A 17,432-nucleotide genomic window follows, 5' to 3' on the forward strand; every position below is an offset into this window, starting at 1 on the left:
ATTTGAGGGACCCTAATCAGCGGCTAGCCCATCTAAGCATGTTAATTTCTAGTTATCTACGGCCTGCCAAGCGCATGCCGCATGACACCAAATGGCCTCGAGTCGTGCAACGCAGACGCAGCACGACAACAAGATGATCGTGGAAACGCGGCTATGCTTGCGTTCGATCGATGCAAGAGACTGACGCAGCATGACAACAACAAGATCGACAAATCAGCGATTAGCGGCTTAGCATGAGGGCAGGCTCGAGTTGGAAGCACTGCCACGAACTGTTACGTAATGAAGTAATTAAGTCTAAATACATTTTCATTGTCTGTATTTTCAAAATATAGAGAGCTCATTTTGTATTGCACACCGGAGCCTCAAAACTTAGGTACGGGCCTGCTCTTCAAGGTTGCAGAGGTAATATGTTTTTTTTTTACTACAACTCTGTTCTGCTAGAACCAGCCAGCGATATTTTTCTCTCACATCAAATCAGTAACAGCCACCAGCACCAGCCAGCAGTATTTTTCTCTAACAACACATCAGCACCAGCCACCAGCCACCAGCCAAAGCCAGCCGAATAGAGGCAACACTTGACCTTTCGAGCGAGTCAGGGTCCGGCTAGAATCACATTATAAATTTAGAATTCGGGCAAATACAAACAAGAACCTCCGCAGTTGCAACCGGCTTGCCCTCCATTCAGCAACAGCCAACATATGGAAAGCTCCATTTAAAAGCCCAGATTGTTCGACAATTATTTATTACAGCGCAGAAGATGAAATGCTTGGTCGTTACTCTCTTGCATGTCAGCACGTGCAAAGAGATATGACCGATGCAGGACAGCTCTTCTCCGTCTGAGGCTCCGCAGAGCTTCCGAGACACCATTCTTCAGAAAAGAAGATTAAAAGGATGCATTCTAGTAGTGATTATTTCGTGGTTGCTAGGCCAAGTACTAGTGTGTAATCCGGTATTCACAGAACAGAGGAACACCTTGGTGGCCCATTCACAGAGAACAGAGGAAAACCAACGACACCAAAAGCAGAGAGAGTGATCGGAAGCTTCTGAATCCCATGGTTATTACCTGTGCAAGTGAACTGGGAGTTAAAGTTCAGAAGAATAGATCTTAGACAAAGTGAACATAAGGGGTAGTAGTAGCCTAATCTGCATTGGGAGCAGACGGCATGCAAAGGGAAGATGCTATGCAAGTGGTCATGGTCTATGCAAAGTGGATGTAGCATAAGATCCCGTTTCGAACCTGGAGTTTCATATGAATTCCATAGGAAACAGTAACAAACCTCAACAGAACAGTTCAAACAGGAATTCTATGAATATCTTGTGTTGATTATAGGGCCTAACCTAAATAGATGTTTCAAACACAGTAATGCCACCAAGGGTGAGATACATTTTTTTGAAACTGCCGGCAGGAAATAAATATGCCAAGCTTGTATTCATAGAGAAGGATGATCAAGGGGGAGTCATATCAAATATCCATTCTAGGTCCAGAATTGAGCCTGAATCGGTGAAAGATCATGCGTATGAGTATATGAAAAACTCTATAGAGGACTGTGGACGTTTGCACAATTGAAGCTTCTTCGTTCCAGACAACTACTGTTATGAAATTTGACTTTTTGAATGGCAGAGTTGCAGTACTATTCGTGATGTTCCAGTCTGAATGTGTGCTTGCCGAATTCATTCCAGAGTAAATTGGAAACCATCAAGATGGCCCCAGTTTCCTTGGAACCAAAGTTTCTGATTCCAGTTTAGGCGAAATGAAGCCACCAGCAGCTTGAGCAAAAACATGGGATCTGCCGAGCAGGCCAGGAAGACCAACATGAGTTGAAGGTGGTTGTCTCTTTTCGAACACTTTGCGCCCACTATTTTTGAAATGCACACTACCTACATTATTTCGTGCCCATATCCTTTTTGTGTTTCTTTTTGAAAGACTGGAGCCCCTTGTCTTTTCCTTGCTATCTACTTTGCAAAAGACTGGAGCCCTTGTCTGAACAGTCAAAAACTGTGGCCGATTCTTGTCCAAGTCTGGCATGAGGTCACCTCGAGACTTTCATGTCCAAGGCATACATTTCATGTGCGCATGCAACTGCTCCTATAGCAAATGGTGCTATAAAGGTGACGAAGCAGTCAAGCAAAAGCCTAAATACCTACGGTCGATAAAGTTTTATCTAGGACTCAGGAAGGAATCAAACAGAGTTTTACCTCATTATGCCTTAGTTCCTTCCTGCTGCAGGAAGAAGGCGTAGAAACCACCAAGCACGGTCACACCGGCCATGGTCCACACCAGCACCTGCACCGGGAACGGCATGATCTCTGCCACCTTGTACGAGAAGGCGGCGGTAAGCATTGTTGTCAGCAGCCACACCGCCATCTTGATATGCTGTCGGCGAGGTGACTCTGGTGGAGTTCTCTCAAACTGGCGAAGGAAGTAGAAGAGCCTGACAAGGTCCATGTAGGAGAAGACCACGAAGGAGATGGCCCCCATGTCTCCGTTGGATCTGTACATGGCCATGACTGAGTTCAAGGTCAAGAACACGAAACTGACAACCGTGAGCAGCGAGGGCCAACGACCATCTTGATTCTTCGGTGCAGGCTGATTCACAGGTTCCTTGAGCAGTGCTTCATCCATGCACATTTTCTGCTCTGAACTGATGAAACCGCCGAGATATAGTGCAAATCTGCAGCAAAGAGCAGCAACACGAGATCTAAGGCAATCAATTTTGATACTGTGTTGTGAAACAAATGAAAATGTTTTTTGCAAATCATAGGTCAGTAATTCGTGCAAGTTTATAAGCAAATGCACACTATTTCAATATTACTATAATCTTTGTAAAAGTTCCGGGTTGCAAAGTGCGCAGAAAATGGTTTTCACTATTATAACTGTGTGCCGATAGCCTAAAGCAGTGCAATATATTATATACATTTTTCAACCATAATTCCAAAATTCGAGTCTTATCTTGAGTTTAACAACTCAAGATCAAGCAGAAGTTGTAATGCATTTTTTATTCTACAAATGGTACTGTTGCCCTACTGCACACTACTATAAAAGATATGTAAGAGCGTTTTTTTCCTAGGGATGGTCTAAAAGATAACCCGCACCTACAAAAGGAGAGGGGGTACCGTACCATTCGATCCACCCCTAAAAATATATTTTAAAGGCGTGTGACGCCATAACCCGCCCCTGTAAATAGCCACCATTTCTAATGGCCGGTGATGCCATCACCCGCCCTTGAAAATGACATTTCTAGGGTGGGTGGTGGCCATTTCTAGGGGCGGCTCCACCATTTCTAGGGCTGGCTTGCCCCTTCACCATTGTGCCACCGCCCCTGGAAATGGCATGTTCGAGAGAAAAAAAATAGCACCGTTGTGCCAGTACATAGAAGAGGTGGCATTTTGAAATTGTTATGGGACTATACATAGGCATCTGTAATGGCAGATGCCATCACCATAGTAAAAGCTGATAATATGAGTTGGTGCAAAGCCGATTGTTGTATGTAGGCGATGCCTTATATTAAACTGACAATGTAGTCAATGTAACGCCTCTGTATGAGATGAGGATGTTGTTATGCCACTAGGAGTTGATTTAATTTTAAGCTGATATGCTGATGTTGGTGGTGTGTAACCACACCATAGCACCATTACACGACGTTGTGTAAAATGTGAAGAGCAAGGGCACTGGGAGATGGACAATTGTGGATGGGAACTAGGGCTCGCAAAAAAAAATTAAAGCTTGATGGTTGGGAACCGGATTAGCTCATTCATAGGTTCGACTCATTTCGGCTTCGACCTTTTTAACAAACCAAGCCAAGGTTCGAATTCATCTCATTTTCTTAATGAGCCAGCTCGTGATCCGTTTGTGAATAGTGCAGTTGACTCATTAGGCTAAAAAGTATGACCATATGGAACTCCAAATTTTACAAGTATTGTGGTATTTATCATTACAATTTGGACTTAACGAACTCATGCTAATGGCCTACATAGTGTCATCGTGAGTTATCATTGCAGATAATATTAATATAATTAAATTAAAATTTACCCACCTACTTACTATCATATCTGTTCTTAGCAATAATATTGAACTATGCTCTGCTTATGGGCTCGACCTTTTTAAACAAATTGAGCCGAATTCTCTTCTCGCCTAGTTATTATTAACAGACCCCGAATTAATCAATCAAGATATGTGGGAAAACAGGATCCAATCTTGAGTTCTTGATCATGCACTTATTTTATTTACAATGAAACACAGAAACAGCCATCAAGAATAACAGAGGAACAGATCTCAGTGTCTGGTTTTCATCATACCGCGGCAGCTTCTGCTATCCCGTTAATCGCAACTGGAAGCCACAAATTTCTTACTTGTGGCCTTGTGGGTTCACTCTTCACTTATCAAGTTATCAGTCAATATTAAGCAACAAATTCAATATTTTTTAGCGACAAAAGCCGCAAACTCAACATAATCCTGAGGGTTCATCTAGATTTTGTAGGCTGGGATATGTTCTAGCTCAAACTGAAGCAAGCATCTAGATCCCTACTGCAGTCTCTCCTGCCAAACATGCCCTACTGCAGTCACATCCAAATCTCCGTTTCATCATGCAGAAAATAGTGCGAGCAATATTCTCAAATAAGAAAGGAAGATCGCGTCTAGAAATCTCCTCCATCCCATGGCAAGATTACAATTTCCCCGGGCGATCTTGTTGCAAAACTCGAAAGGGTTCAGGCCCAGAAGGCGTACCTCCGACGGGAAGCGGCGACTTGCAACCGGCCGACGACCGATCCGGCGGCGGCGCAGCGTTTCCGGACGGACACGCTGGGCGAGGAAAGAAAGCACCGCCGAGGGAGCTCCTGCGAAGGAGACGTGGTATATTTTGGTTGTCCTCTTCGCCGGTAGAGCCTCGGAGTATGAGAAGCTACTAGGGCCTTCCTCTATACTGTAACGAACATGGCACCATTGATGCCATTTCGAATGATTTTGGTGATCGAATGACAACACAACACTTGGACTAATATGATTGTTAAGATGATCATTCTCAGACTTTTAGGTTCAAGTGATGACAAAGAGAAAGAGAAAATAGGCGTAGCAAGGCCCGAAGGGCAGCCCCTACGGGGGTTCCGCTACCCGGTTAGCGGACGGGGGTCGAGGGGGAGCCGCCCCTCGCGGGTCTCAGGGCAGCGCCCTGAAAGCTCTTCGGTCAGTAGCACCGGAAGAACCGATGCCATGGGCATCGGAGCATCCGATGGTAGTCGGAAGAACCGACGCCATGGTACTTTGGTGCAGAAGGGAATCGAAGCCAAGTCAGCCTATAGGCACCGGTTGAACCGACGGTCTAAAATAGGGCATCGGTGCAATGGCCGTCCTTTGTACCAGAGACGATGTCAAGTGCCCAGAAGAAGTTTCTTCAGCACCGGTTCAACCGACGGTGCATCGGTGCATACCACCGGTGTAATGACGTCAGCGTCCAGGAGAAGATTCCTTCAGCACCGGTTGAACCGGTGAGGCATCGGTGCAAAGCATCGGTTCAACCGGTGGTCTCTGCGTCAGCCATCAGGAGTCCAACGGCTACTTCGTGTTATGAGTGACCGGATGAACCGACGCTACCCTGCCAAGAGGCATCGGTTCTTCCGGTGGTACGCAGATTTTCAGCTAACCGTTGGAGCAACGGCTACAAGACTTGGTGGCCTATATATACGCCTCACCCCGGCCATTTGAAGCTTGCTGGAGTTGCTGGACATCCCACACACACCCAAGAACATCTCCAAGCCATACAAAAGCATCAAGATCATATCCTTAGCCCTTAGCACACTTTGAGAGTGTTGTGTAAAGGATTAGCTCTTAGTGAGTGAGTTTGCAAGGCTTAGAGCCTTTGTGCTGTGGTTCATTAGTGAACCAAAACAAGAGCTTGGTGCGCCGGCACCTTGGAGCGTGAAGCTCGCCGGCAACGTCATCGACCCTCCGACTTGGTGTGGAGCGGCGACGACACCTTTGTGCGGGGGACGTGGAGACCCCCATCCTTTGTGGAGAAGCTCCTTAGTGGAACCCGGGGCCAAGGTGACCGTGATTGTGTTCACGGAAGAGACTTGGTGGCCGAGTAGCAATACTCTTAGTGAGTGCTACAACAACGTGGATGTAGGTGTGCCTTTGTGGCTAACCGAACCACGGGATAAACACCCGCGTCAAGAGTTTGCTATCTCCTATCCCGCTCTTTAAGCTTCCGCATTTCATTCTAGTAATTTGTATGCCTTTTCTTTCATAGAATAGTTTCTTAATAGGAAAGGCTATAGGTTGCTAAACTCTTTTGGGATAGGGGTTTTACACTAGAACAACCTAGTTGCACATCTAGATAGCTTGTTTTAGTTTAAGCTTTGTGCAAACTAGTTGGAGCCATAGGTCTAAGTTTTTATTAGTGCCTAATTCACCCCCTCCCCCTCTTAGGCTAGAGCACCCGATCACTTTCATATACTTATCCGTCCAAAAAAAATACAACTCTAGAAATTAAATAGCTTTAAATTTAATCAAATTTATACAAAAATATTATTATTCATGTACCGAATAGATTTAGTATATAATTAATCTAATAATATTTATTTTGTAACATAAATATTACTACTGTTTTGTATAAATTTGATTAAATTTGAAATTATTTGATTTCTTTAAAAAACAAGAGTTGCATTGTTTTAGGACCGAGAGAGTACAATATATAATTGTCCGTCAAACTTGTTGTGTGTTTTGAAACATCTGGAACAAATATCGCTCTGTTCGGCTGGGCTAGAAAGCCGGCTGAAGCGGCTGCTACTAGTGCCTTCTCCCTTGTAAATCATTATAAGGACAATAAAAAATAGTTCCAGCAGCCGCTTCAGCCCAGCCAAATCTTCTCTTTTCGGCCGAACAAGCCATAAGAAAAGGATGGTAATGATATGTTTAGGTTCCCTTTTCAAGGAGCATGAGGATTCGGTAATTTTACATTTAATCGTCCGGCTCTAATCACATTTTTGCAAATGCCCCTCTCACTCCCCCTGCGCACCCCCTTGGATGTTGATCCTGTAGCCCAGATTAGAAGTTTGTACGATTGCACGAAGAGATTGATTTGCACCTGATACGTTGACATTTATCAATTGTAGTGTTGGCATTCGACTAAACGAATAGGATTTCGAAGACAGTTTGACTCTTAAATTATCCTTCATTTGTTGACGGTAAAATAGGCAAAATTGTTCCTAAACTCTTGATAAAGGGTCAAATTCGTCCCTATACTTTCATTCAGACCATTTAGTCCTCGAACTCTAATTCTCCGCTTCAATTACATCCTCGAGCCAAATTGGACATCGCCGCCGTTGGCAACGCCGTCAGAACCCAGAACGGCATGCGGAATACCCGCCTCCGGTCTAGCTTCGCCCTTCGTCGGTACCAAATAATCACTGCTCCGACGAGGAGACCCCATCTCCAGCATCTATCGTGGCGATTGATCGGTCCGGCCGGATGCTGCAAGCTAGTGAACGCCGTCTCTGTTTGGCGCCCTGTTCGCGCCGCAGCCTTAAGCATGCAGGCCTGATCGGTGGTCGTAGATGGAGCGACAGCGTAACTACGCATCATGATCTTCAGAGCTCAGACCTGTTGTCGTGCGGCCGCTGTGATGGCCTAGAAAGATTAGCTTGGCCCATGTAGCATACTAGCTTATTGGTTTTGACTAGCTTACAGCTTCAACAAACTACCAACTACGGCCGCTTCTGCACCGGAATTCTTAAGCACTGCTCTGCTCTTCTCATCGTCGTCATGACCGGCTCTTTCACCGCTCAATTGCACGTCAGTGAGGACAGCGTGCAGCGAATAAGCCGCAGCACGCAGCCACTTCGTTAGCTGCACGTACTACTGCTGCCATGAATCTTTGGGACTCTGGTTTGGAAGGCCGCAGAAAGGGGCCCCGCCGCCACGAGGAGGACAGAAAAAATCTGGGTTCTGACGGCATTGCTAACTGCGTTGATGTCCAATTTGGACGAAGGATGTAACTGAAGCGGAAAACTATAGTTCGAGGACTAAATTGGTACGAACAAAAATCCAAGGACAAACTTGACTTTTTACTAAGAGTTCAGAGACGATTTTGCGTTTGTTGACCGACTCGTCTACACACCTAACGAGAAAGGATATGGTCTGGTAAGGAAGGAATTGTAGTACACACCCACTAACTGTAACTGTTGAATACATCACAAAAGAATGGATTGGATCGAAAGGACTTTCCTACTTGAAAATAACAAGAGAACGAGGGCACGGTCTAATATGGCTTGCACTAATGTGGAACTAATATAATTTTCAATCATAATTACTATAGAGATAGGGGCAATAAAATCATTTTTTAAGATGGATAATGCGTAAAATTTTCTCAAAGAACGGTGTTTTTGGACGGGAGGAAAGAACAGTTTTTTTTTCAAGTGATGAGGAAGTAGGAACCAAACCTGCTCAAGCTACACGAGGGGCGAGGGGCACCGTGGAAGCCACGGCCCTCAACACGAGTTCCAATTATGCCTGCCAGCAGCCCAGCACGTTCATCCTTTTCAAGATTCGGTTCACCATAGCAAAGAATCCAATGCCCTCCTTTGCCTCAAAGAGACCTTGGACTCATGGCGAAGTTTCGCCGTATATACTTGACCTCCGGACGCTGCGTATCAGCCACGCATTCGCCGCCGCCGCCCGTTGGTCTGCCAGCGCACCCAAAATTCCATATAAACGGCATGGATATTAAGCTCTTGGCGTGTGAGCTGGTGCTTGCTGTTAGAAAACTAGGGCCATGTTTAGTTCCAAAAAAATTTCTATAGTATCTGTCACATCGAATCTTTAGACGCATGTATGTAATATTAAATATAGTTAAAAAATAACTAATTATACAGTATCTATCACATCGAATCTTTTAAGCCTAATTAGTCCATGATTGGGCATTAATTGTCAAATAACAACGAAATGTGCTACAGTACGAATACATTTGAGAGTTTGAGAGGTGTGTTGTGAGGAGAGATAAGATCCCTGGTTTATAGGCGAGTGAGCCAGCGAGTGGGGACGCACCTATACGTAGGGCTGGATATCGAGCCAGCTCGGCTCGTTACAACTCAACTCGTTATAGCTCGGCTCGTTAACACACTGGCTCGGCTCGGCTCGTTATACAAACAAGCCAGCAGACAAGCTCGGCTTGGCTCGCTAAAAAGCTCGAGTCAGCTCGCGAGCCAAATCATAAAAAATACAGTACATGAAGATTATATAAGCAAATGAGTAACAAATACAAAGTACTTATAATTTAACACTAGAGAACATAATCCATTCATCAATTAATCTACAATTCCACAATTTATACATGACGATAACTCCACAATTTTAGAATTGGGCTGGACCGAGCTACCGAGAGATGTTAACTTGGCTCGTTATGGCTCGTGAGCAGCTCGCGAGCCAGCTATTATAAAACGAGCTGGCTCATTATAAAACAAGTCGAGCTCGAGCCGAGTTATTAACGAGCTAGTCGAGCGAACTAGCGAGTTACGAGTTTTTCATCGAGCCCTACCTGAACTGTCTTCAAGGTGAGCAATGGCCATCAAAGCATAGGTTAGTAGTAACCTCCATGCCATTGGAACCCCTTAAAGTACCGGCCATCAAAACACGACTAATAGTCTGGCTATTACTCTTTGGTGTAAAAGTTGTCCACTCCACGCAGCACATCACCGTCCGATCGCATCGCACCGCACCGTACATCACGTCTCGACTCAACTCGATCACTTTTAAATTCCCTAGCATTTATTCGTGAGCTTTAATTCTTTATTATAAAATAAATGGTTATAGCCCAAATATTCCAACACTTTGCTCTCCCCTGCCATGCGACCCTAGAGTGCGCGGACGCAACTTCCTGTTCGTCGCTGGGGAGCGCCGCCGAGCAGGGGCGCGTCACAACGGGCCAGGCAACACATCATGGGACAGTCGACCGGCGTCTCGCCACCGAAGTGCCGAACGCGCCGGAGTTGCCCAAGGGGTAAACTATGTGTTGCAACTCTCGAGAGGGTCCGAAACAACGCGTCCATCATATCTGATGGCCGGGATAGGCTATATATTAGCTCGAGCACGATCCTTTGCATTTGCCACTCTGGATGATTGCGCCGCCACCATGTTTGTTGGATCTTCTTTGGCAGTGCCAAACCGAGGACCATCTGAGTCCATGAATGGAGGCGGCATCACGCACTTGTTGGCCGGTAAGCACACGGGGACGGAACACGGGCCCTCCATGCCGAGCCCTGGAGCGTGGATGCGCCTCTTGGGTGCCACGACGCAGGGCGAAGCAACCGTATCTGCCGGCGGCGCCGTGCACACGCGCTTGTTGCCTTGTTGGCCGGTAGGGGCACCGGAGCAGAATCGACGCCGGCTCGTGGATGCGCTCGCATGTGGAAGCGGTCACAACTTTTCGGCGGCCGTGCACTCGCGCGGTCCTTGGCAGGAAGGCACGCCGGCAAGACCGCATCCACCGGCAGCGCGTACGCACGCTTCGAGAGCGGCCGGTTACGGACGCTGCCGCTCACAAAGCTGTTCGCGGCGATCTCCATGGACGGCCGGCGGCGAGACGGCCACGTGAAAACTACCGCGGGGAGTTGCGATCGGGAGGGGCGCGTGGTGCGTATATTTACACACAAATCATATCAATTTGGCAATTGTTAGAAGATGGAAAAGTAGGATAGGGAACTATTATTGGAGAGGGTTTTTTCTCTTTTTCCTAAAAAAATAAGGATGGGAAAGTGAGATTGGGAACTCTTGGAGATGCTGAAACACACTGCGTAACTAAGGTAACTCTTTTTGCCAAGGCACTGCAACTTTGCAATCCACTAATCTTCAACCGCCAGCTTTAGATGTTTTGTTTCCCTGCAAAACAAAAAAGAATACGTGGTTTGATTAGAATTAACACTAACCCCGATCAAAATTGCTAGATCGTAAATCACAAGAAAAAGAAAATACCTATGCGGCAGGAGGGCTAGGTGGCATCAACGGTGGCACCGGCTCAGCTGCAATTCATCACAAGTTAGATGGATGCGTTACAAGCAAAGATTGTTCAAAATCAGATGCGCACATCGTTCTAAATAAACAATGCAACTTACTCTCGCACTCGGAGAGTGCTTCCACTGGCAACGTGACTTCGCACGTCGACGGGAGGTCGGCGAGGCGGCGGAAGTCGGTGTTGGCCGGCATGAGGTTGTCGATCTCCCCGTTCTTGGCGTAGCACAGGCACATGGGCGCGGCGTCGACCACCCACTGGAGGCCCTTGCAGCACCCGCTCGAGGGCTCGGCCACGCCGGCGTCGGTGAGGAAGTCCATGCACGGGGTCATCACCATGAACCACGAGATGCAGTACGGTGTCGCCGGCGGCTCTGACGGGCTCGATGACGGCGCCGGCGACGACGACGGGGTGGTGGGCTGGGACCTGGTGGCCCCCGTGGGCTGTGGCGTGGTGGCCACCAGGAGAGCCAAGGCGAGGAAGAGGCCGGCGGTGAGCTTGGAGGATGCCATGGCGGCGGCTGCGGCGGCGGCTGTTGTGCGTGAAGGTGTTTGGTGTGTGTAGGGGCGGCGCGGCGATGGGTATGCAGCATGCGGGGCTTGGTGTTTATATAGTGGGGCCACGAGAGATATTTCTTGTTTAAATGGCTCCGCGCAGAGAGAATAAGTTAGGTTTTGGATGGTTCCGCGCAGATAAAATCAGTTAGGTGGCATTGGTGATTATTTGAGATGCGAATGTGATCCTAGCAGTTTGTTGGGGGTTAGCTGCATTGAGCTCTTGAAAATATCCGGCAGGCCAGTGCTCATTTAACGTGATGTATACATATATATATTAAAAAAGGGGACTAAAGACTATATATATATAGTAGCCAAATTTGGCCTGTTTGGTTCTCTGCAATGCAATAGGGAGTGCTAGGAAACTTTAACCACTAATTACGGTGTCAAACAAAGTTATTTTACAAAACAAACTTCAGAACCTCTGCGCTAGGAACCCTGAAGAATCTAATGAGGCCTTTGACTGCGTGATTAGAGGATGGCTACTGTAGCATCACTGTAGCCAATCATAAATTAATTATCGTCATTAGATTCGTCGCGAAAAGTTACTCACATCCCTAAAAAGGTTTTGCAAATAGACTGTATTTAGTACTTCATGCATGCGAGATTTTTTTTCGAAAAACGCACATGCTAGTCACTTAGCATGAACCAAACAAGACCTTTGTTATATATCCAAACTCATGTTCATTAAAATAAGTTATATTTACACCAAATTATTAAGCACGCAAGCCACAAGCTAGCCCACAACTATATAGTAAACCACAACATAACTGCTAAGAGTGAGGCATGCATGGCCATGGAGACATTGGACGCACGAACATAGAAGACATTCTCACGACAGCACATGAATAATTCAGAGTATGAATTCTAGGCCATATAATAAGTTCAGTTCTATGATGTCTAAGGTTCAACTCATCTTACCACTGTTCCAAATTCGTCTCCACCAGTTTTACCATTGTTCATTAGCCCCTTTAATGAATTAAACGCTATCTCTCTAAAATAAAATTAAACGCTCTCAAGCACCAATTTGCGGGCGCTGCGGGGTCACTGAGCAGTCACACAAAGCATGTTGGGCTGGTTGGGCTGATTTCTCGTTACTTGTACCGAAATTAAGAAGCTATGTTGGCCCAATATATACGTTCATAGTAAACGTTAAAAAATATTTTCGAAACATTTTTTCCTAAAATAATTTTTTGGAACAATGTTCTAGCCAAAAAAATTATTCCAGCAACAAAAAATTGTTCCGTCTTATGTGATGGTTTGGCTGCTAGTCACACGCGTGTGACCTTAATATTTGCTCTAATTTGTTGAAAGGAAATTTTTTTTCTACACGCACATATAGCTACTTTCACATGTGTATCTCATGATATAGGACGTATGTGACTCAACAAAGAGTATGTACATGTAGTATGTGATCATACTAGATCATCTATGATGATATATATGTTAGGTATGTTACCATACATAGAGTATTTTTATATACTCGTACTAAAGTATAATCATAATATGTTTAAAAAACATGGATGTTTTTGAATTTTTTTCACATATATCTTGAAATATCTTTGAATTAGTATATTCAAAGTGATAAATGAGTATGTGGACATAGACACGGTGGTATATAGATGGTGAGAGTAGCTACACATGAGTGTAGATAAAACTCGTCCTTTGCGGAAAAATCTATTCATAGCATGTGCGACTAGTTACCATACCATCGCATAAGGCCGTCAGAGACAAAAAAAAGTTATTCCAGAACAAAACAAAATGTTGATTATTTTGTTCTCGAACAATATTATCTTTAAAATATTTTATTTCATTCTGGAACAATTTATTTTTAGAATATTTTTATCTCCACCAATCTTGTGTGATGGTATAGTACCTAGTCGCACTTAAAATGAATAGACGTACCCCAATTTGCCGCACCGCTTATCAAGCAAATTACATCAAATCCATAACAAGTCCGCTGATCTGGCCGCTGATCGGCACAGTGCTCGGAGCCTTACCTTCACCAAGTCACCGAATCCCGGTCCAGAGAGACCAGTAGTTTTGGTCGTGCCTGGTGGGCTGGCTCGTGTGGCCAACGACCACCAGTCGGTGCCATGCCCCGCGACCCTCGAGCAGGATGGCGGCGATGCAAAGGGACGACCGCGACACGGAAGAAGTAGTGGGCCCATGTTCTTCGTTGGGGGCAAAATAGTCTTTTCACATGGCATCTAACAGCAGAAAATCGAACGTAGTGTCAATTTGGGAACCGATGTTGAAACCGTGCTTAAATAAGGAACAAAAAAATTTAAGGGCAAGAAAGGAATGTGTCATTTTCTCAGTGTCAAATAAGTAATTCTTTCACTACAGTTAGAGCCCCGTCCGTGTAGTGAGGGCACTTTTGTCTCAAATGTTGGTCTTGCAAAAAGTTTCCCCTAAAGTTATTTCAGTTTTTCTTTTCAGTAATTTGTATGAAAGTTTTTCTTGTAACTTTTTTTGTAAATTTTCTCTAATTTGAAAGGAGGACGCTATCGGGAATCGACCGGACTAAAGTGTGTGTAATTGCGTCAACTAGCAACCCTATGTTGCGCAAAGTTATTAGGATCGAACCGGACAGGACTAAGAGTTGGACCGATAAAAGACTGAACTAGAGCCTCCGGCGGTTCGGTTTGCCTAAAAGACCTGGTTCAGTTCGTTTAAAAGATCGTCCAAGCAATCAAACCGGTAAAAACCAGATGAACCGACTGGTTTTTTACAAAACCACCGATCGATTCCACGCGAACTGGACTGGTTTTTGACTCTTTCAAATTTTACTACTCACAATCGATTCCGTGCAGCCTTATCCACCCATGGGTATTAAACGTGAATTATTGACAAACCCATTTTATAACCCCTGGGTAAATTCACAAGACAAATTTATCGAGCCTACAGCAAACAATCTCTAATGACGGATTACTTAGGCTTAGTAGATTTGTCTCGCGATTTCTAGACGAGTTCTGTAGTTGGTTTGTTTATTAGTATCCGAATACCCCTTCCAACAAGTTTCTATTTTCCAAACTAAACAAGACCGGTTTGTAAACTATTTGAATCTGTGGTTGGCACAAACTTGGATTGCAAATACTATGTTTATTTAATTATGGTATTTGTGAAACATTTTTTTCTATGATCAACCATATTATTACAATATGTGCTGTTAATTATTAATCGTATATAGTGACCGGTTCACAGAATTTGTGGCCGGTTCAAAGTTATTGGACCAGCGGTTCAACCGAACGGTTGAACCAATAATCCATTGAACCGGCGCTCTCACTGGTTTTAGTTGCTGCGGTTCTGCCATCCACTGCCGACTGTTGTTGCGTTTGGTGGCCAATGTGTAGCCGATTAGAGGCCCTGCAATGAGGCCCACACAGTTTCATAGTACTGGCCCAATTGGCCAACTGTATGTGGCCCAAATCATAATTATTCGCTCGTGAGTCTAGCCAGAATCCAGAGTGGTGAAATGGCCAATGCGGTGATGTGACTCATGCAGGGTTCTTCCTCTTCCTGCAATACAGTGGTGTGAGCTTCAGTACACAAATTGGAAAATAACCATTGTCAGAAATCACAAGTGATGATGATTTCAATAATGTTTCAGCAAAAAAGATTCGTACAAATTGAAACTTAGGTTTCACATTATCTTTAGATTTTACCCAATTCATACATGATCCCTTGCTCACCTGCAAGTCTCAGTTTGCTCTCTTACCCGTCAGTGTTTGGTATTTGGGTTGACATAGGCAATGAAAACGATGCTCTAGATTTGTTTGCTCTTTCCCAGCATACATGCAGCTTAATGAGCCTAATGCACATCTCTTGTTTTTGTTTCCATTTTGATTGTTCATTCTCACAAATGGCAATGGTGTGGAGGACGGTTTCGGAGGTTTTAGTTCAGCATAAATTGAGATAATATCCAACTGCTTCATTGCAGTGCAGTCTACAGACTATTAAATGCCAAAGGAGGGAGGTTCAATGAATCGACGATACATAATGTACGCAGGTCATGAAAATATGCAATGTATGCTGATGCTCTGAGCCTCTTGAGTAAATAATAAATTTTACAACTAGTTCGGAGGGTTCCATTTTGTTGGAAATAACTGAACTAAATCATTCAATAATTGGACAGGCAGAATCAAACTAGTACAAGCGGTCCCATGTTGTTAAAAACTGAACTAAATCATTTGATAATTGGACAGGCAGAATCAAAATAGTGAAGAAAACACATGGCAGTGCTAGCAGTGAGAGTTCTTTTTTCCTAGCTATCCTGTTTGTCTGACTAAATGGATTTAAAAATTTCACCTCAGATTGAAAGGTCAAGTTGCCAGATTACTCCAAGGAATCAGCAGATTGTGCTGATTCACCAAGGTTGAAGAATAAGATCGACAAAAGCTAAGGACAACAGAATGTTAAGACTGCATGTAGTAGCAATTATTGTGTGCAGGTTAGAGTGGAAGGCAATGTACTAGTAATTACCTTTGGAGATTCAGGAACTTGGGGAATTCTGCTGGAAGGAAGTGCATAAAGAAACTTGGTTTAGCCTTGACCAAATCAGCGTCGTCAGTAGAAAGATCTTCCTCCCCATTGGTGTATGGAACAACCGAGCCAACCACTCGCTTGGTGCTCAGGTCAATGGTAACTAGCGACAACTTGCCAAACCTGCCTACCCAATCATACAATACAAAGTTCGCGACATTGATATCATCCATACTAAGCAGAGGGAGCATCATAACCTCACGTGGGAGATCCTCCGGGGTGTGCGTAGCCCACAGGTCATCTGCTTGAACAACAAAACTATTGGCTGACTGCGTTTCCGTCACTGCCATGGAGACGATGGTGAAACCAGTGCCAGGCACCATCCGGCCTAGATCAGCACCGTCATGGCGGCCAACATCAAGGAATGCCAACGTGCGACCACCTTCGGTGACGCACAAGCTGCGGTACAAAGCGGGGCGGCCTGAAGGATGGAAGCTGGAGTAATCCGGAGGAAAACCGGCGAAGGTGGCCTTGGGGTTGTCTCCAAGGACGTCCTCACAATACAATACACCTCGATCGTAGTCCACCCAGCAGAGTGCATTCTTGAAGGGAATCACCTCGCTCGTCGTCCAGTCGATCAGATTGGAGCGTTCAACATCCTGCCCATGGATCGGCAGATACTTGGCCTCCCACTTCTCGTCACCACCAGCAGAATCACCATCGATGGTCGAACGGAGCACCCACAGCTCCACCTCCAGCGTCTCGGTCTCCGGGTCACGCCAGCCTACGCCCAGATACGCCACGGCGAACTCCTCGCCGCAGCACAGCAGGCCGACACCCCAAGGCACGAACGGGCGCGGGATCGGCCTTCCGAAATGCGCGTTGTGCACGGTGCAGCCCGGCAGCCGTCTGAGAGCAGGCGCGGATTGCGCCTGCGAGCGGGGGTCGTCGGCGGCGACGTGGTAGATGAAGTAGTCGTGCGCGATCTCGCCGAACGGCGACGGGTTGGAGGGGTCGACGAAGGAGTCCAGCCTGAGGAGGACGAGGTTGCGGTGGGCCGCCGCGAGGTGGCACATCTGCTCATGCTTGGGGCCTCCCGGCCAGCTGAGGTAGAGGCGCGAGGGAGTGGGGGGCTCGGCGAGGATGAAGGAGACGCGGAAGTGAGCGCCGACGGAGGTCACGCCGGTCGCGGAGGTCCTCTCGTCCTCGCGGAAAGACTGGGGGTCGTCCCTACGGAAGATGAAGCGCTCAAGCATCACCCAATCGGGGAGGGTGCCGCCGGTTCCGGCGGGAGCATTGGCGGCGGCCATGGTTCTGAGGGGGTTCGGTGGAGGAGGCGGCGGGCGGCCGGCCAGATTGTAGATCGATTCTCTCGCTAGGGCGAGGCGCGAGG

The 17,432-nt window shown here is 46.0% G+C and overlaps 3 protein-coding genes across 3 annotated transcripts; all 3 read right to left on the reverse strand.

Annotated features, from left to right (window-relative positions):
- Window positions 1–598: 598 nt before the first annotated feature.
- LOC120691345 lies at window positions 599–4,915 on the reverse strand. Its single transcript, XM_039974423.1, has 3 exons — window positions 4,727–4,915; window positions 2,197–2,672; window positions 599–1,063 (listed from the first exon to the last, which is right to left on the reverse strand). The coding sequence occupies exon 2, from the start codon at window positions 2,627–2,629 to the stop codon at window positions 2,201–2,203; it is 429 nt and encodes a 142-aa protein (XP_039830357.1). The 5' UTR covers window positions 2,630–2,672; window positions 4,727–4,915; the 3' UTR covers window positions 599–1,063; window positions 2,197–2,200.
- Window positions 4,916–10,673: 5,758 nt separating this feature from the next.
- Window positions 10,674–11,559, reverse strand: LOC120651266 (non-specific lipid-transfer protein C6-like). Its single transcript, XM_039928726.1, has 3 exons — window positions 11,104–11,559; window positions 10,964–11,010; window positions 10,674–10,870 (listed from the first exon to the last, which is right to left on the reverse strand). Exons 1-2 carry the CDS (start codon window positions 11,510–11,512, stop codon window positions 10,964–10,966), a joined length of 456 nt encoding a protein of 151 aa, XP_039784660.1. The 5' UTR covers window positions 11,513–11,559; the 3' UTR covers window positions 10,674–10,870.
- A 3,119-nt stretch (window positions 11,560–14,678) lies between these two features.
- LOC120691428 lies at window positions 14,679–17,432 on the reverse strand. The gene is made up of 2 exons (XM_039974530.1): window positions 16,040–17,432; window positions 14,679–15,076 (listed from the first exon to the last, which is right to left on the reverse strand). The coding sequence occupies exons 1-2, from the start codon at window positions 17,347–17,349 to the stop codon at window positions 15,055–15,057; spliced, it is 1,332 nt and encodes a 443-aa protein (XP_039830464.1). The 5' UTR covers window positions 17,350–17,432; the 3' UTR covers window positions 14,679–15,054.

Source organism: Panicum virgatum, chromosome 1K (genome assembly GCF_016808335.1).
Source record: "Panicum virgatum strain AP13 chromosome 1K, P.virgatum_v5, whole genome shotgun sequence".
Taxonomy (NCBI): Eukaryota; Viridiplantae; Streptophyta; class Magnoliopsida; order Poales; family Poaceae; genus Panicum; species Panicum virgatum.

Excerpts from the sequence above, each read along its gene's own strand:
- LOC120691345 (XM_039974423.1), bottom strand. The coding sequence starts at position 2,629 with ATGTGCATGGATGAAGCACTGCTCAAGGAACCTGTGAATCAGCCTGCA.
- LOC120651266 (XM_039928726.1), bottom strand. The coding sequence starts at position 11,512 with ATGGCATCCTCCAAGCTCACCGCCGGCCTCTTCCTCGCCTTGGCTCTC. Across the intron at positions 11,011-11,103 it reads AGCACTCTCCGAGTGCGAGA|CTGAGCCGGTGCCACCGTTG; the intron begins GTAAGTTGCATT and ends GATGAATTGCAG.
- LOC120691428 (XM_039974530.1), bottom strand. The coding sequence starts at position 17,349 with ATGGCCGCCGCCAATGCTCCCGCCGGAACCGGCGGCACCCTCCCCGAT. Across the intron at positions 15,077-16,039 it reads AAGTTCCTGAATCTCCAAAG|GAAGAGGAAGAACCCTGCAT; the intron begins GTAATTACTAGT and ends ACTGTATTGCAG.